The sequence below is a fragment of the Harpegnathos saltator genome, unplaced genomic scaffold, assembly GCF_003227715.2.
Source record: "Harpegnathos saltator strain DR-91 unplaced genomic scaffold, Hsal_v8.6 scaffold47, whole genome shotgun sequence".
NCBI lineage: Eukaryota > Metazoa > Arthropoda > Insecta > Hymenoptera > Formicidae > Harpegnathos > Harpegnathos saltator.
The window spans coordinates 1,314,936-1,334,444 of NW_020230283.1; the positions used below are offsets into that span (position 1 = coordinate 1,314,936).

Genomic DNA, 19,509 nt, shown 5'->3' on the forward strand with positions numbered 1-19,509 from the left:
TGATGTGATAAATGGATATATATGTATGTACTTACGCTGAAATATGGATCAGTATGTCTTTAAGTTAATTTTCTTCAAAAATTCTTCAACTAACCGGGAAGAACAACACAAACTGAATAACGATTTCTCTTCTTTTCTCCTTTGCTCTAGACGTTGTGTGAGAAAGAAATAAAAGAAATGCGGCGACGATCGTCAAGTGCACAGAGAGAATGTCTCTGTGTGAGTAGATGGAAGAGGAACAACGCTGACAAGCGTTCTTCTTGATATAAGAGGAAATCCTCTTGAGACAAGAGGAAAACAGAATAATATCTAATAAATTTTAGATGAATGCTTCGCTTTAATCGCTTGATTGAAAGAGGAATCCTTTTATCTGTAAAAGGCTTCGCTCAGAATATGAGGCTATGGGAAAAATCGCTTTACAAATAGAATATTCTTTTTGGATGCTGGTTAACAGCTTAAGCAGTATTTTGCTACTTTCAATCGGAGTTTCCGAACCATCCGTATTTTAAACCGGAAAACTGGTTTATTCGATCGAACATTTTTCTCCGTGATGCAGAATCTCCCGAGTGGAAGGCTCGCCGCTCGCGATCAAAATCGCGAGCGTTTAATCAACGGTCGTGTTCCGCGTGCAATCTTACGCGTCGCGCGATTCGGACGGCGCCGTATTTAGGGCCAAGTGCGGCTCGCGTGTGTGATCCAATCCGATAATTTATAAATACATTCTAGAGAGAACTCTCTCTGTATATACGAGTTTCTACTCGAGGCGCTGGCTTTGATTTCGCGCGAGCGAACAAGATTTGCGGCGCGTCGGCGCTCGTCGTCGTTCCTCTTACCGAATTTCATTGGCGTAATAGTCGTGCGGTATTGCGCAAAGCACCCCAGCGCCGTCGCCGGTATCGTTATCGCAGGCGCATGCCCCTCTGTGATTCATTCGCGCCGACAGTATCTGGGCATCTCGGACGATCTGAAATCCGCAAGATAACAGGCATAAACATCCGCGTGAGAGCGAACACCGGCCCAAACAGCGTCCCTATCTCTCCAGCCGGCGGGGAAAAAGTCGTAGTTCGCGTTTATCGTCAATGAGTCGTTAATTTTGCACATGAAACTCGTCTCTTTTTTTTTTTTTTCTCTTAAACGGATGTCCCTCATCAGCATGTAATTTTTACGTAACTTGTCTGTGACCCGTGATTTTTATTTTTGCCGTTTTTTCCGTGTCGATTTTCCAAACGTCGTCGAGTCGTCTCTGATATTTACAAGTTCGGTCTAAAAAGTAACGTAGTGCAGTTTAACGACCATCAGAGCCCGGTCTGATATCACATTCCTCTACTTACACCTCTGCAATTCTACAAGTGTCGCTTAGTTTCTCTTTAACTCCGTCGTCGGAGCTCGTGCGCGGTCGAATGTCTGTTAATCGCGATACCTTCGGCGTTTATCATTCATCAGTCTATTACCTTAGCGTCGGGTTTCCTACGCTCAAACGCTTATCTTATCTTTATTGCTTATGTAATAAATCCACGCGGTATAACGCAATACACGTGCGCATTCGTAGCCGGTTGCAGAGATCAAGCTGCGTATTATGAGAGAAACGCGTTCTTTGAACTTTACACTTCAAAGCGACAGACGACGGGGCTTGAAATCGGCGCGCTCACCTTATGCGACCTCTTTCCGTCAATGGCCACGATAAACCCGACGCCGCATGCCTCTCGCTCGAGAGTAGGATCGTACAGACCTTGCTTCGGAGGCAAGGTCCACGGCTCGGAATAATCGTAATTCGTGGTGGTATCCTTCATAATTGTAATCTGAAAACCGAGAAAGAAAAAAGTGTATTACGCATCGCATCGGCCGATAGTCTAACTGTTGATTCATTGCGTGTGAGCTTCTTCTCTCGCAATTGTACATACGACATAAAAAATTTTACGAACAAATTTCTTGATCCTTCAAGGCTTAAACCGTGAGCAAAATTTCACCTCATGCGGATTTGTCGTTCTTATTAAATTATTCGCTGCAAACAGTAAGTTCTTTTTACTTTTCGTCTATTAATATCCAATAATAATAAAACATTTAACTGCATCATGTTTGACCTTCTTTACTTCTAAGGTAAAAAAAAAAATATATGACGCACGACAGCGTTCACGTGATTTTCTTTGACGGTAGCTTTTAAAGTTTCAGATTTCATGACTTCTTAATTAAGAGAAAAATTCTCTCTGGCAAATCCGAGAAATATCGGGAGGAGACAGAGTGTTCGGGGGATGGGGAGGGGGGGGAGGTTGCAAAAATACACTCCAGTGCAGGATTGCAAAAGTGCATCTCAGGCTTGAGTTGCACCAAGGATGCAGAGAAAAAAGCAATTGTGCAAATTTATCTCTGTCAGATAAAGAGAAAAGAAGCAGTGTCCCGCGCATAGAATGTGTCGCGCATCGTACGGTATTACGTAAATCGGGGACGTGCACGCGTAATAAATATCTACGCGTCGCCGATGGCGAACCGCAATGACGATCGATGTGTAAACAAAACGAAGAAAATGCGTCAGAGAGATCCGTGTCGGCGTGTTCACGTGGTCGTCCGATGCACCGAGCGTGTAACATGCGCGGAGAGGTAATCAGCCAGCCAGTCAGCTAGCTAGCTAAGCAGCCAACTAGTTCATAACAACTGTCTACAAATCAACGGCTGGGAATTTGCATTCGAGTGTGCCTCTTTCTGACGCGAACTATAGCATTTTCGCCGATCAAAAAAGCCGACTGCCAACGACACGTGCCTCGTTAATTCTGCTGACCTTTGCTGAGGCCTCGTCACTCTGACAAAACACCCTGTTTTTCGTATCAACTTTTTCGCGTGGGATCCGACAATCTTATCGGGCTGATGTCGATAGCGAGAGATAAAGGTCTTATAGGGAGTCACAATTTAAATACAAAGATGCGCCGAGGTATTCGAGGTCGTCATGGCGAAACGATCGTTGATCGCGCGCGTGCGACGCGCGATTAGTCACACAACAAGGACTCGTGACTTCGTTGAGCACAGCCGTCGATTTCGCGTTTTTCACACACGACAGTCGCGTTGAAAAAGTCCTGGTGGAGAGCGGAACTGGCCGGTCCGTAGCGTTCAAACGTGCATCGAGGAATCCGCGGAAAAAGCTGCTGGCGAGCAGCACGCGAAGGTTGACCACCTCTGCGACGCATTCGTACCCACGTGCGATGAGAAGCGGAGGAAGCGTGCGATCGATACACGACATACAGGGTGTGTCTGAAAGAGCTCGGCCGAGGACTGAGAGGCGGCTCTCTCGTACTCGAAGGATGTTGGACGTTTCCAGGATCGATGAAGCCGCGAAGGATACTCGCCAAGCGGCACCGAGCGGCGGCCGAAGGAGAGAGCGAGCGAGAGAGAGAGAGAGAGAGAGAGAGAGCCGGTTAGCGTGGCTTGCCAAAAGTTCCATAAATCGATGGACGGGTAGATTCGCGGCGCGTTGCGCGTTCAGACGGCGCTCGTAAGCGGGCCACTTCTGGCACGGCTAGAGGAAGCCTGAAGACGCACGACGACGTCGGGGAAGGACGAGTTTATCGCGCCCATTCGTCACGCGCGTGTCACGTTTACCGTCGCTGATAGTTTATATATAAACAGAAAACACCGAAAGGTGAAAGGATCCTTCGCGTATCCTTTTCAGGGTCGGCCGATGAGTAGCCGTCGTGGCAGCAGGAAAAGGGTAGATTCTCAGCGTCAAATATTCGGTTGCTTGTGTGCCGAGCCCGATGATAACATCGTTATCATACACGGCGGTGGTGGACTGAGATTAGGGTCGGGATCCTGCCGCTCGATGCAGGCGGACTAATGGCTGAACTCGTGAGATTACGTCCTAAATGCTCATGTTGATTGCTCCTGCTAGTCGCTAGCGACGACGCGAGTGGTCGGACGTGGCCGCGCGAGGCGTGGGTTTAGGGGTGAGCGTTTCCTCTAGCGGCGAGCACCAGCGAGCTTCTAAGGATAAGGAATCCATGATGGTGGTGTTCCAAAATTATCTTCGGGCTATTCCGGGTGTTTCGAGACGAGGCGAGGCGTATTCTCGCTCATTATCTCTTTTATCGCCGGAACTTCTTCGGACCTTCGCGCCAGAATATGGCTCGAACGTGCGAAGAATGTGAAATACATATGTCGCTTAATTGTTATTTTAAGTTCGTCTTAATCGTCACGCGGACGATTGGAAGTGACCAAGGAGGGAAGAACACATTGTTTCAAGTATAGATATCTCTCGAGAAATTTAGAATCGTAGCTGAGCAGATATACTGGCGTTATCTTCCAATTATAGTAAATTAGTTGCGATAAATCAGCGATTAATTGTTATTGTAAAACAAAGATAAAACGTCGCTATACCTGGTCAATTAAGAGTGATTAAAATGAAATAAGCGATTATCAGTTGTGCCGAGGAAGAATTTGCTTTCGCTGAGGAAAATAGATTAATTTTATAACGCACCGTGTTTACTGACTCTCATCAGTTGTAACGGATGAGACGAAACGGCTTCGTCCGTAAGTAATTCGCATATATATGACGCTAAACGAGCCATTAAATGAAACGAGCGAATTCCCGACGAAGGTGTCGCTCTCGAAAGGACACATTCCGTCACGGCGGTGAAAACGCGGTCGTTTTAAAATGCATAAAGAGTGCATGTCGGTAACGCGTTATTTTAACCTGTTCTCGGTCTCGTTCAAGACCCGTTCCCCGGCGAAGTCGCGGCAAAGAGTGGGAACGGAGAAGTAATAAAAAGAAAGACGGGCTGCACACACGTGTGGAAGAACGTTATGCGTCAGGAGTGGATTTACTTATGGGAGCATTGGACACTCGGCGCTTCTGCATATATACGGGGTGTCTCTGAAAAAAAAAAAAAAAAAAGCGCGCATCGCGATTTCCGTACGTGTGAATTCGACATTGCGCGTTCGATCCCTCCTGTATTCGCCTCGTTTCTCGTTTGCGCCCCCGTTTTGTTCCTCTCGCGGGGTCTTCTCAATGGTAAATTAAAATTTCGGGCGCGAGTCAATATCGAGACCTTTGTGAAGTTAAATGACGTTAAATGAAATATTTTTTGAAGATTTTAGGGGGAGAACGCGTAGAACTTTGTTGAACGGTGAACGTTTCATTTTACACGTTGTTCTTTTCCGTCGGAAAAAAATTTCGAAGGAGAGCCAGAATTTCTGTTTGTAGTCTCACGTGCGTTTCGGTAACGGACGCACGCAAATTGCGTGGATTAAATTTATGTCATCGCACACGCGATAATTCCTCACGTTCTTCGGATGAAATTTGCACACACGCCGGTATCTCAAAATCTTGCCGTATGTGCCGTTGCGTATCTCTGTAATAAATCCGTCGTTAAGGACGCGATGCTTGTGTAGTCTTGAGTCTTCTGCAAATTTCTCAGATTCTACAGCGGTAAATCTTTCACCGGTAACTCATCGACGGATAGAGCATATATAGAACAACATGCAGAGAGCATCTTGGGATATTTCGCGGCAATATCTCGAGAAATTTTCTTTTTGCAAAACGCCGCATGTTCATTTCGACGCGGACCTCAGTTCCTCGAGACGAGATATGCAAATGTGTCGAACGTACATTATCGAAAACACTCGATACGGCACCCAAGAGTCCGCGTCTCCGTGTTCGCTTGGATGGTCGACGTGGCGTACAAAACCCTCCTTACCCTGTAATAAAGTGCACCTCGAATCGCAGGTCGCTCCGAAAATGCGTGCTCCCTCCTCTCGTCGATCGGCAATTCCGTAAAGAAACAAAAGAAAAGGGAAACCAGTTTTCTCTCTCTCTCTCTCTCTCTGTCCCCTCCTTCCTCTCTCTTTCTCTCTCTCTCTCTCTCTCTCTCTCTCTGTCCCCTCCTCCTTCTCTCTCTCTCTCTCTCTCTCTCTCTCTCTCTTTCTCTCACGATTATCAGTCAGTGACAATTATCGTCAATTATATCGATCAGGTCGCCGCGTGGTAGGCCTCTTCCTCGAGCACTCTCAGAACGAGAATCGCGTCCGATCAAGGTATCGCCGAATAAGTTCACCGCACGTTACACGTCCGCAATTCTTCTCGATGCACACCTCGTCGACGATCTTTTCAAATTTCCGATCTCGCGCAACAGCGCGTGAAAAGCGAGCCGGCAAGAAGCGTCTCCTCCCACGGCTCTGATCCTATTCCAAGGGAAGGGAAAACTCTCGTGGAGAATCGTCCGGAGGATGAAGGGCGTCTCAAATAACGGCCTCTCTTTCTCTCTCTCTCTCCGCCGCCTCCCCTCGAATCTCGTCTCTCGCACTTCGAATCGAAAAAGCAGCTGAGAATGCAAAGATAATCACACACTCGAACCAACCGCTAGTCGGGCGGGAACTGAGACGGCGGCGCTCTGATGTCGCTGAAAAACCGAAAAGCTTCCCTCCCTCCCAACCCTCCTTTCCACCCCCTCTCTCTCTCTTCGCCCCCCCGGTCGACGCGCTCACTGCTTCTTCGTTCCTCTCGCGCTGCGTTTCGTCCGGTCTCCCTCGCACCGACGCGCGCGCCGCGTTCCTTCTCCTCTCGCCCCCGCCCCCCGCGTACTGCGAGACGACGCACCGCTCCCTCTCTTTGTCGTCCTCTCCCTCGCCCCTTCGCCAACCCTCTTCTTCCACCGTGTCCTCCCATTCCGCGTCGCGTTCCGACGCGTCTCGTTCCGAGTTCTGAGGCGCCTCCGCGTCTCCCCCCTCCCCGGCACGCCGCCGAGTCCGGCTGTTGATCGCTTCGCAGCGAGACGTTGCGTTCTCAAGCGATGTTCTCTTCGGGTCTCGCTTTTCGGCGGCCGGCTCAGAAGAGCTTCACTTCCAAGTGCATCCCGACGCAAAGTTCCACCGGACGGAACTCGCCCGATGCTCGCCGCGCTCCTCGAAATGAAGCTCTTCACCGCGATGAATGGACCTCGAACGACGCGTGCGGGATTAAGTTCTCATTATCTAGACGTCTAGGCGTCGCCCGGCAGGATCATCTGTCTCTCGTTTTTTTTTTCTTTATGAAAGTTGTTGAGAGAGAGAGAGAGAGAGAGAGAGAGAGAGAGAGAGTGGCGGACATCGTGAAGATTTCCAGAAAAGCAGAGCGGCCGCGTCCCGGAGGAAACGGAAAACGCGCCCCTCACGAAAGGACAGATGTTCTCATGGGAGAATTATTTTCCAGATCTCCGTGGAACGTTGCGCCGAAGGGGAAGGGGCTCGGATTTCCAAAGCGCTCGGCTCCGATTTCCCGAGAGGACTGTTTCGCGGCAAACGGAAGTGTTTTCGAACGATTTGCCCCGCGACGCTGTGTACGTTACCCGTCTGTTCAAATCTCCGACTCTGTCACGCCAATTTGAGTGCCCGCGAAGCGAAATCTCTCGTCTACAGTCTTCGTGAAATTTGTATCGCGTTGTCGGGCAAATGTCGACGGAAAATCCCGGCGAATCCGCTGCGGTGAAAATGCCGGACTCCCGTGAGCGACGTCGATGCCTATGGGATGTTGAAGTTTTAATTTCCCGCCGCGAATTTTTCAGCGCGCGAATATTCCAGCAGGTCGAGAGCGGCGTGCTCGTCGAAGTCCCATTATTTTCCGCGTTTCGTCGCGAGGCGCATTAATAATATCGTCGTTATTCTTCGCTCGGTGCGAGCGCGACGTCTGCGAGATTCTCTCCCTCCATTCTCGTCTGGACGAGTTCGGAAGGGCCTCTCCTCCCTCGCGCCTCTTCCCTTCCCCGGTCGTTCCTCTCTTTTTCTTCGTGTCTATCTTTTCCTCGCCGGCCGACCGCCCGCGCTCGTTAATTTGCACATCTGCGCCAAGTAATGTCACTCATTACCGACGTAATCCTTTATCGCAACCATCAGTCGCATCTATGGTCGCTCTTAACTTTAACCAATACGCGGCGCAGCAAGTGCGCGTGCGCAATTCTCTTCTGGATTTTCCTTGCATTCGCATGAATCGCATTAATCGCACGTGTCGCGCACAATCAGAATTCCTAATCGCATGTGTTGTCTGCGTGATAACGGCGATAACGGGGAGGAAGCGTCACGAATCGATTTAGAACCATCTCGCGCATTTATCGACTGGAATTGCCGTGGACGTGGGGCTACCGCTTCGAGAGCCGTAATTCCGAAAGATTACTCCGCCGAAACATGTCGTTTCTGTTAATCGGATATATCGATAGGTGCACAGCGTGTAAAAAAAATCGTAAGCAAATATCGCGTGCAAAAAGAGCTACGAGCGAATGTCGTACCGGCGCGGCGTAGCGGATCGCGGATATCGTGAATGCGTGACTCGCCGTAGATACGTAAATTACGCGCGCTCGAGTGCTGCGCAAAAAACGAGACGCGATAACGCGCGTCTATTTCTCGCGTGTGCAGCGGGGAGAACGTAATCACTTATCCGTCTCAGCGCGCCGCGGATCCAGTCTATAATTAATAGATGTCGCGTCGCATTAATTGAATCGCATATATTATATTTATCCCGATGCTACAATGTGCAGTGCGAGTGAACTTGTTTCATAAGATGTCGCCTTATCATCAAGGAGTGTGTTATTAAGTAGCGTTATTCAGGAGTTATCTCTGTTGTGAAAGGATTAGTCCGTTCAGTAATCTCGTGGACCGCGCGAAACGACGATGAGCAACGCGCACTATTACGCATCGTGAAAAAGCTCTTTCTCTCAAGAGAGAGAGAGAGAGAGAGAGAGAGAGAGAGAGAGAGAGAGAGAGAGAGAGAGAGAGAGAGAGAAAGAGAGAAAAGATGTTTGCACAGCAAGCCGAAACGCATGAACCGGCCGAGATGAATTCTGAATTCATGTGATCCAGATTGCACACGCTGCAGAGTACTCAGACATTTTCTCAGACCCGATTCTTCAGATTAGGAAGGATTCACACTTAGGCAGAAAAGCAGAAAGGTGGAAAGCAGAAACCAATCAGAACTCACGCTGGTAGTCTGTTTCTGTCTTGAGAGAAAGAGAGAGAGAGAGAGAGAGGCAGACTATCATTGGGAGTTCTGATTGGCTGCTGCTTTTCTGTTTTCTGCTTTCCTGCCTAGGTGTGAATGCGCCCTTACTCGCCGATCGTCTGTCACACGATCGGATCACTTCGCGCTAATTCGTCTTCTGTTGCCTTTCGCAAGTTCATATCTCTGCCTCAATCTCTCTTCATGTCCGAAGTGCGGGCTGTCCTACTTCTACCGGGCAACGTCGCGAATTCTTCGCGGAATGCAATCAGCCTCGTCATGCGGTTTGACGTAAAACGATACGCGTGGTCGATAGCGCGGCGAAAAATTACCGCGGTGGCAGACGCGGACGCGGAGGAGGGGAGAGACAGCGAGACAGATCTAACGATTGTCTGCTATTACGAACGCTCCTCCCCTGTCTAATGTTCGTCGCGTAAAAGTCACAAACCGGGAGAAGTTATCGGGTTTTTAAGCAGGATTGCGTAAATGTGTAAGCGCCGTCATGCGCCTTGTCTTTAGATAACGCGCGGCCGTTTTATATTTAGGTTACTGCGCGCAAAGATGAGAGCGATGGAGAGGGAGGTAGGTAGACTTAGAGAGAAAGAGAGAGAGAGAGAGAGAGAGAGAGAGAGAGAGAGAGAGAGAGAGAAAAGGACATCAATATCCATCCGTTTGGACAAATCAAAGCGTAAAGTGCATGAGACTAAGTGCGTCAAAGCAGCTACAACGATCAATTGCCGGAGAGGGACGGCGGGAAAGGGGGGGAGCTGGAGCGTGGTCTTTCGATGCTCAGGCTTGGGGGTCACCGGGCAGTGGAAAAACCATACGTGTTCCCATGCAACTGGTCGTTTCGCGGATCATCCTATGGCCGGGATAATGCCGGCTAATGACGTCAGCATGCACGGAGAGAGCACAAAAGTTGCGCGTGTCATTCGCTTGCGAGATTGCGCAAGTCGAATAACGCGACTATCGCGATTACTTGTTTGTACAACTCGCGATACTTCGCGGGAGGTCTTTTTTACTGAGCACGTTGAGACTCGCCGCTCTCTTCGAAGTGACTTTTCCGCGCAACATGCGACATACATGACGTAGCGCGAGCGAACGAGGAAAAGTTCGCTCTTATCGCCTCGCGATCGACGGCGATCCAGAATAAAGACGCTGAAAGTTGCTATTTGAAAACTGACGCTTCAAGTACCGCCGCTTTAATCATCATCTAATTGCCGAGGTCTGTGAAGTTTATCCTCCACGGAAACCTGCTCGACACGCTGAGCGCCGGGTCAGCCACATCTGGCTGACGCGCGAGTTTCCGCAGGAATCTCCCATCTTGGAAAAAAGTTCCCCTGCTTGTGGCTGATGGTTCTACTCGCCTGATTAGGGCAACGATTGTACTGAGCATTTGGGAAAGAATCTCGGGTGGAAAAAACGATGAAACATCGTTGACACAACACAGCGAGGAGTTCGGCCTGATGAGAGATTCCCACGTGAACCTATCGTGCCGGCCGGCGCGATAAGGCCACTCGCCAGATAATATTCCAGATGATATTATTATTTATTTATATATAACCTCCGATACTGCGAACTTCCTCTTCTCTCAACGATAACTATCTCCGCGAGTGCCGCTGAGCTTTCGATCGTTAGCGTATCGACATGATATCCCAGTAAAAACAAATAAGCGATAATATCGCGCAGTATTTATAAAGAAAGCACGAGGTAGAAGGAGGAAGGTAGAGAGGGAGAGCCAACTTCCGCGGGTCATTGTTAATCGTAATTCAAACCGACTTGTTATCATGAACAGAAAAGAGAGAGCGGAGGGAGCGCGGGGGGAGGGGGAAGACGGAGAAAGAGCAAGAGGCGTCAGGCGACGGCAGAGTCATGATCATGCCAAGGCCGGCGACGATCACGTCTCGAATAAGTCGACAGACCGGCAAGACCTCGACGACGTTATCGCCGTCTTTGCCTGTGTAAAGATCGCTATTCGCATTATCGTCCGCGCGTATACGCGCGTGTTGCTCCGTGTGGATTTCCGTCATTGAGCTGCAAAAATCTCTCTTTCTTTCGCTCCTTTTTCTCAGACAATTCAATTATACGTTTCGCGGCTGCGTCATTATATATACAGGGTGTTTCAAAAAGGGCGCACTGGCTGTATGTGTAGAGTCTTTTTCTCATTGAGATAAACAAACAAGTTCCTATAAACATGCCTAAAACTTTTAATTAGAAAGTACCTGAAACGTTTAATTAAATTAATTAATTAATTAAAATTTATCGTACATATCACGTTAATATTGAGATACGTTAATCTTCTTGCTCTTGACTCGTTACATTAATTTTTCAGCTAAGCGCTTGAGCAGCTACGTTCGCAGAAACTTCCTGTCTTTATCTCGATGAGAAGAATATAATCATACCCAAAAAAAATATTCTATTTGTAAAGTGATTTTTCCCATGGTCTCATATTCTAAGCGAAGCCTTTTACGGAAAAAGGATTCCTCTTTCGATCAAGCGATTAACGTGAACCATTTATTTAAAATTTATTAGATATTATTCTAACGGTTTTCCTCTTATTTCAAGAGGATTTTCTCTTATATCAATTAATTTTCCTCTTATATGAAAAGGAATATGTTGATTCGAATGTCGGCTTCTTTTGTTCAGTCATGCCCTACTTCCAAACATGAACGAAAAATAACTATATGCTCATAGCTCAAAATATTTAGAACGCTTCTTAAAAAAGGCAAGAGGTTGAATAATATATTTTTTCTTTTTATTTCAATTACAATTGATTATGATGAACATCTTTGTAGCTATAAAGTCCATAACAAAACTACTTGGAAATTTATTTGTTATGATGATCTTATTTCATTTGTGCCTACTTATTGTAAAATTGGAGTCAGAAGTACATCTATATATACTATTTTTCGCTATTTTTATAATAATTTTTTCAAATTAACTAGTATAACCAGTAAAAATAAATGATAATCCTCTTAAAAAAGATTAAATAATCTGCATCTAAGAGGAAATTTATATTAAAATCAATAAGATTTGCATTATACATATGACACATAATTCCTCTCACTTTAAGAATGATGTGTTTATATTTTCCTTTTAATTTTAGAGGAATCCTCTTGAGGGGCCATATGAGGATAAAATCCTCTGAAATTTAGGTGATTCTGTTCTGAAATTATTTTTTTTTTGGGTATATATTTTGGGTATACAGCCAGCAACTCTTCTTGAAACATCCTGTATAATTCATTTTATGAGACCGCGGAGTTCGTACGACGCGCTAAGCTCTCGATAAAGGACAGGCTCTTTCGTCGTCACGTCATCGTGCGGGATATTTCTCATCGACGAGGAAAAATGAGATCGTAAGAAGAGAGCGAGTCGCCGCGAGGCTTCGATTCGAGCCCGGTTCACCCTTCAGGATCGGAAACGGAGACGGATTGATAATCCCGAGCGTGACAGCCACGTGAGAAGCGCGTGATCCTTTCGTTTCCAAGTAATTATCGCGTTATCAAGAGGCTGTGGCTCGCGTTGCGGTGGGGGAAGAGGGCGACGGGAGGAGCGGGGGAGGGGAGAAAAACCACGCGGGGACGATCGATAAATCGTCGGCGTGCCGTTCGTTCATGGGTCGCGGCGCTCGTCATCCACCTGCGACACATGTGTGTCGCGGCGTTCCGCGATAATTACATATTTTCTCGCATAATTGCTTCAACGCATGCAAAATCGCAAAATGCGTCTCAGGAATTCTTCTCGTGCGCTGCATTTCATCAGCGGTCACGTAAGCGATTGAGGAGCCCGTCAAGGGGGGCAGGGGACGCGAGCTGGACGTTCTTGCGATTCACGGTAGGATTCCCGACGTCTGCGGGAGAACGAGGAGATTTATCGTCTCGCGGACTTCTCGAAAACGCCGGAGTGCACGTTGGAACGCGACGGACATCGCGGAGGATCCTCGCTGCGAAGAAACGAGAATCCAACACCACCACGGCGGGGAGTCGCGACGCGAACGTGGAAAGAACGTGAAATCTCGCGTTGCGAACATCTTGCGGATACCCGAATACACGCGTTAATTACTTCGACAGCGCGGCTGGAGCCTTCATTAAGCGCGAGCCGCCACTCACGTGTTCGTCGCGTCTTACGTAACAGTATTACCGACGCGAGACGATAGATACATTATAGACGTTAATTAATATCTCGTAGGGCGGACCTCGGGATCGACCGTGGAAATCGCGCGTTGATATTACGCAGTCCCTCGTTATACTCGCGTTGAGACTGAGAGCGCTTGGAGATAAAATCTTTCTCTCTCTCTCTCTCTCTCTCTCTCTGGTTAAAACGCGAACCGCGCACAACTCGCGTTATTAATAAAAGAGAGTTTTTACGCGGCCGAGCACGCGGCCGGTTCGTGCGCGCGCGTGCTCTTAAAGGAGAGCGAACGATATCGCGGAACGCGCGATCGATACGCGAGCATGTCGGCCGATGAACCGTCCGTCGTGTGCGACCGCCCGATCGAGCGGAGCGGAGCGGAGAGCGAGCGAGCGAGAGAGGAGAAATTTCAATGTTCGCGCGATGTGTGCTGGCGGGAAGCACGCGGGGTGCCGCGGTGCGACGCGCGTGTGCGGCGCGAAAATACGATAAATGAAAATTAATCCTTATCTAGGCGCGCGCTCTGACGCACAGAATGCAGCGAATGAAAAGACGGTAGGAGAGCGGGGGAGGCTGGGGGGAGGGGAGGGGGGCAAGACAGGGTGACAGTCCGCTGGGGTCTGGCATTAGCGGCCGTCCCCTCGATCCTCTCCGACGGGAAAGCTATCTGCGGGGTTAATAGGACTTGGACCGGACAATTTGATTCGTTTATTATAGTTGTAAGAACAAGATGCGCGCGCGACTGCGTCGGAGATTCGCGGCGCCGTCGAACGTGCCTCGATCTCTCTCTCTCTCTCTCTCTCTCTCTCTCTCTCTCTTGTGGCTTCTCTTTTATTACGTTTTATTGGATCCTCCGGTTCTCCATTAGATCCTGGTTTTCCATTAGATTTACATTAGGATCGATTCTTCTTCCGTGTGCCTGCTTCTTGATCGTTGGATTTCTTCCTCCGAGGGTTGCTTGATAATTAACATTCGCGAAGCTTCCTTTCTCTGGGAGGAGCTTTGTAGATCCAACGTAAGAACGTACCAGTGTTCAACATGTCGGAGACATCGGAATGATGTATGCGTGTACATGCAGATCTGTTCGCGGAGGAGCGGGAAGAAAAAGAGAATTGAGAGAAAAAGAGAAATGAGAGAGAGAGAGAGAGAGAGAGAGAGAGAGAGAGAGAGAGAGGGAAAGAGAGAGAGACCCGATCACGAACTTCGAACTCTCCTCGTTCCGCGACATTGTCGCGCACGTCAGAACACTTCGAGGAGATGATTTGCAAGTGAAATTCGCCGCTACCGCGACATACATCTTTCTTTTCCTGCATTAAATTTTTCTATTTCGCAACAACGACCAGTGATTATTCCTGCGGCTTTAATTCGCTAGCATTCGTATGCGTCGGGGAACTTTTCCGTGTCAATCGCGATAAGAAACTGATACGTGACTTTTAGCTCGGGGAAAACCTTCCCTTCATTGATTTTGATATACACATCGCCACGAGCCACAAGTACTACTGGCATGTCAAAATGCCATGCTCAGTCGCAGCTGCAACAGCCGCGAGGATCGCCTGCGGGAGTTCCTCACACAGACCTACAGCCCTTGAACTCTCGCTGGTTGCCTTTGGTGTCTCGGCTTTTCCATCAGCTCCCCTTGGTCTTCGTCGGCCTCTCCCATACCCTCGAGCAGAAATGTCACGATCCGCGCATCACTGAGAAGGACGCGGCGGTATTTATTCGCCCCTCACATTACAAGCAACTTGCGACGAGTGTGAATTCTCGATCGAGTGTCCCGTCCGTCGGAATACCTATCTATAGAAATCGCGGGCGAAAACAACCTCTCCAAGGAGTCGCAACCCCGAGGTGATGCGGCGTCTCCGCGTCGCCGGGGTGGCCTCTTCGAGTGCCGACTTTAGTGGTCCGCCGCCGCGCGTATCTTCGATAAGCGAACGTCGCGAACGAGTCGCTCCATTATGGGGAAGAAGGACGCGCTGGAATTTACCTGCGTCGTCGGCGAGGATCGATGAAGAGCGCGCTGTCCCGCGTTGCGTCAAGGCGCGCTGCGCCTCCGCTCCGGTTTCCGCGCCGGAAAGCGGCCGCCGATCGTCGTTCAGCCCGACCGCTCCTCTCGAGACGTGCGCTGAATATGCGTCTTCGCGTTCTCGCACCTGTCCTCCTCGATTTCCTCGATTTTCTCTGAACGAAGAACCGTTCACACCGGCGACGACCAACGAACGTGTGACGTGCGCTCGCCGATAATCTTGCCGTAACTGGCGGATTTTCACTGCGTGATGACCGGACGACCAGTGACGTGGCAAGGGCGTACGTCTCCTGGGGGCGTTCAGCCCCAGCTCAACTTTCAATCACACCCTTCTCGTATTCTGTTCTTTTCTCGCATTTTAGCTCGAAAGACAGATCTTCCATTTTCGTATAGTATGAACAAATGGAAATTTGCTGTTTAAAAGTCGCTCCAGATTGCAATTCTTAACCGGTCGAGACGATTTTTTTAAAAGTAATTGTTGATAAATTTCCAAGAAAACTTGGGAGAAAGCTCGATTTCTTGAAAAGGCTCTCTGAAATACTAGTAACAATCTAAAAAACATACATTTCTTTGAAGTTGATGGTGAAGTTGACAGCTGTCAGTGGTCAAATCTTAATTCTAACCTCAGACCCGTAGTCAGCTGTCCAGAAAATCCTTATGTTTAGATAGCTTAGTGCAAAAACAACTTTAAAAATAACATTTTTCTAATTCAACTTCTAGTTAACAATCACTTCCAGATTGATCTTAACGTTTCAGGCGGCCTTTTTTCAAAATCGAGCTCCACAGTTTTCTTAGAAATTTACAACCGATTAATTAAAAAAAAAATCGTCTCGATTGATTAAGAATTACAGTCTATAGGGATTTTTGAATAGTAAATTTTCGTTTATCCCCACTGTGTATCGGTGCGAGCGGCACGAAGTTTTGTCGTTTACTGTGAAACAATTTTCAGTTTGTTATTAGTATGGCAGCTAGAGGACGCTAACAAACGTTGAAGAAAGAAACGTTTCCTTTTCTCACTTTCTTCCTCGCACCTAAGACGCTTTCTACTGTGTGGTATTTTTTGAAAAAAGACGTGTGTCTTCATGTCCTTGATTTTTAGCAAGTTTTGCTTTGCATTCCCTTCTTTTCTGGTGGTTTCATCTTGCTCTTCAACATTTATCAGGCGTCATCGGGGTCTTTCAATTTAGGTAGACTCGAGTCGAATACGTCATGTCTAAATTTTCGCGCGTTACGACTCGGGGTTGCGGTTTAACTTTAACAACTACGAGTGTTTTTGGCGCGTGTTGCTTATCATCGTCATACTTGATTCCTGGACACTTCTGGTATGGAGCGTTAAACGCAAAATCGAACTACGAGAAACGAGTCGGGCGTGTCGAATCGACCGACGGGAGAAAATCGCCTGGAATTTTCCAAGCGACGATCGTCATACATGATCGTCTAGATACGTTCCACTTGGAATATCAGGCCGGCAAGGCCATTGCGGCACGAGAGCGAGCGTGCTGTTCTGCCGGTGAATTGAATAGAACGATCCTCATGGTGGGTTTTGAATGAAACAGCTGACTCATCGGAGCACGGCTATTGGTCGTTTCTGTTCGAGTCGTCTGTGCATCCACGAGCGTCGGTGTTCCGAAAGTGTGGCGTTGCATGCGGCCATTAGAGGTAAATGTGCAAAATTGGCAACAATCGGTTCGTCGTTGATTATCATTTACACGGAGATAGGGTCTTAACAAAATAAACAAAATAAATGGACTTCCGAGGCTCTTCACGTTTCGGTGTCCTACTTGCCTCGCCTCGCGAGGAACGTCATTGGACAATTGTTGGGACTTGGGAGCTTCTCTCTCGAATAACTCTCGCAAGTATTTGAATAAATAAAATAAAACTGTTATCCTTAAAATATCCCAGTATCTCATCTAGATCGGGGATCATCTAGCATCTCTGTTAACATAAATATCTCTAGAGGAGTTTAATATCTTAATATTATTAGTTTAATATTATTAGTCTAAATTTAATGTATTAATTTATATTTAATATTAGTTTAATATTATTAGTTTAAATATCTCTAGAGGAGGCGGGTTCGTCGCCGCGATGGTCCGTCCTTTAGTCCGTCGCGCGCTAGAAACGGCATTGTCGTCCTGATCGTGACGCAGGCGCAGACGTTGGAAGGGGGTCTGCCTTATCAACCGAGATTACCTCTCGGGATCTCGGCTTGGTCGCATCCGAGGAGACGCATCGCGTGAAAATGACGGGAACACCTTGCGGCGCGGACGAACGCCGCGTGTGATCGCTCGCGTGTGAATCCTCGCGACATTTTCGTCCTCAGCCGGAGGCGCACGTCCTCCGCGATTTAGGCAAAGCCGCCGTCGTAGAGGAAAACACCGGTAAGTGGCGAGCGCAATTGACGTGTGCGTGTTTGCGACTTGTTACGTACATAGAGAGGTATCCGCGCACGTACAAAGCGAACGGACATGGATCGTCCTCGCGCGCGCATCCGCAGCAAGCGCGAGGAAATTGTCGGCGAATTGCAAATCGGCCCGCCGCGCGTAATCGGCCGCTGCGACTCGTCGTGCAATTTGGTTATCCTGACTTCCGGTGATCGATGGTGGTCAGTAGTGTACGAAGGAAAAGTGCTCTGCCAAGGGGCGGACGGCGAAGGGCGAAGGGCGCGAGGTGATTTCGTGAGCATCGAGAGGAGCGAGAGTTGCTGGAGGAGGAGGAGGAGGAGGAGGAGGAGGAGAAGGTGAAACACTTGTGGTATCGGAGAAACAGCTTCTCCTCGAAGACGTAAAATATCAAGCGGGGAAACCTGCACCGTAAGCTGCCGCTGAAAATACCTCGGCTATCGACGCCACCCTTCGGGCCGGAGGCTAGTTATAATCATTTCTCCACGCGCTCGAGATCGCGCGGATTTTTTTTCACGACAGGCACGCCACTGTCTTCGGGTTTGAATCGAGCGACCTGAGTGAATACGGCGATGCGTCGCGTGAGACGCGTGAATGACGTTTCGCGGATGATTCATGGATTCGAGGAGTCGTCCAGTCGCTTGTAGTCGATGAGATTCATTCATGCGAAGACTATCCAGCGTGCGGTGGTATGTGCCGGATAGAATTTCGGACATGAATGGGACCAGATCTGCGACACGCGATTTGCCAAAGGCAGTTTGCACGAAACGATAGCGTGAGGAAGCATTCACGCTATTGTGGTTATTCACTCGCGTCGTCCTCGTGCCTGTTTATGTCTCTTTACGATAGTCTTAGTGGTCGTTCGTCTTGTAGATGCTGCTAGATTGATCCGCGGAGCGGATTTCGCTCGTTTTCCGCATGTTCGCGAATGTTTGCCTGCCCGAGTTCGCTCTGAAATCCATGGATCCTTCGTGACCTCGGGTGACCTCGGTCGAAAGTCCGATCTTGGGATCTATAGATCATTCTGCCGACGTCATTGGCCGCGTTCAGCAGAAAAAGCTTTCCGATTGCTTCATTCCCCTGGATATGTTAAAGATCTAAAAGAATATTCCAATCATAGATAATAATCACCAAGCGCTTAGTAAGCAGCTTTTTCTGCTGAACGCGACCATTGTGTCGTCGACAGATTGCTGATTTTCAGATTCGCAGGAAAGATCTCTCTTCTGGTCTTTTGTTTCTGCGGAAACGAAAGACTTCGAAGTTGCATTCCCGGCTGAATTACTTCTTACCTACCTACTTTTTTTTTTCATTGCATAAAATTACTGTGAAATAATTTCTGCGAGAAAACGCTTGCGACTTCGCCGCAATGCCGCGCTCGTGACACGGATGTAAAGATAATGACGGCTCTTGTATCTTGTTATCATTTACCTTATGCTTCATCTTGTCCCTGTCCGTGACGTTGACGAGGGCCGAGAAGAGAACACTTTGCGACATTGACGTCATTTAGGCTGAGCGAAAGCGAATCTCGATTCTCTCTCTCTCTCTCTCTCTCTCTCTCTCTCTCTCTCTCAGAGACGTCACGAGTAACGTCATACATTTGGGGAATCGATCGAGCCTGTGTATAGGCTCATCTCAATAACTTTCCCACCGGCCGGCCGGAAGCCCGACGAAATAGCTGGAAGCGGCTACACGAGATCTTCAACTTCAATTTCAGCTTCGAGAGTAATTGAATCAATCTTCTCGTGCGCACTCGCCGCGACTCGTTTAGCCTTTCCACACATCTCTCACGTCATTTTTATCGAGTGAAATTAACTTTTAGCATTACGAAAAGGTCATAGGCGCGCAGAGGCGCGCTCGTTCCGTCCGAGAAAAGGAGAGAACGACGAGCAAATTCAACGTTCACGCGCTTCTAAAAGATCCTTTAGAAGACGAGCGGCGATCTGACGTTAAGATCTGCTAATTAATCGCAGAATTAAGGTCGATTCACACTATACGGCACGGACCGTCGC

General features: G+C 48.3%; 2 protein-coding genes across 4 annotated transcripts in view; one reads left to right on the forward strand and one right to left on the reverse strand.

The window, feature by feature from the left end:
- Positions 1–15,338, reverse strand: part of LOC105181045 (putative glutamate synthase [NADPH]) — a 35,381-nt gene extending 20,043 nt beyond the window's left edge. For 2 of the 3 annotated variants that reach the window (XM_025302211.1, XM_011137521.3), the window contains exons 1-3: positions 15,063–15,338; positions 1,650–1,799; positions 834–964 (exon numbers count right to left, since the gene is read on the reverse strand). In XM_025302211.1, coding sequence (XP_025157996.1) covers positions 834–964; positions 1,650–1,790 — 272 coding nt within the window. In that variant the 5' untranslated portion in view covers positions 1,791–1,799; positions 15,063–15,338. Of the gene's footprint in view, positions 1–833; positions 965–1,649; positions 1,800–5,681; positions 5,856–15,062 lie in introns of those variants that run through there. The other variant, XM_011137519.3, reaches the window with a different exon arrangement.
- Positions 15,339–17,287: 1,949 nt separating this feature from the next.
- Positions 17,288–19,509, forward strand: part of rdgB (retinal degeneration B) — a 41,015-nt gene continuing 38,793 nt past the window's right edge. Inside the window, exon 1 of the mRNA XM_025302158.1 lies at positions 17,288–17,479. The gene's annotated coding sequence lies outside the window, so the exon portion shown is untranslated. The remainder of the gene's footprint in view (positions 17,480–19,509) is intronic.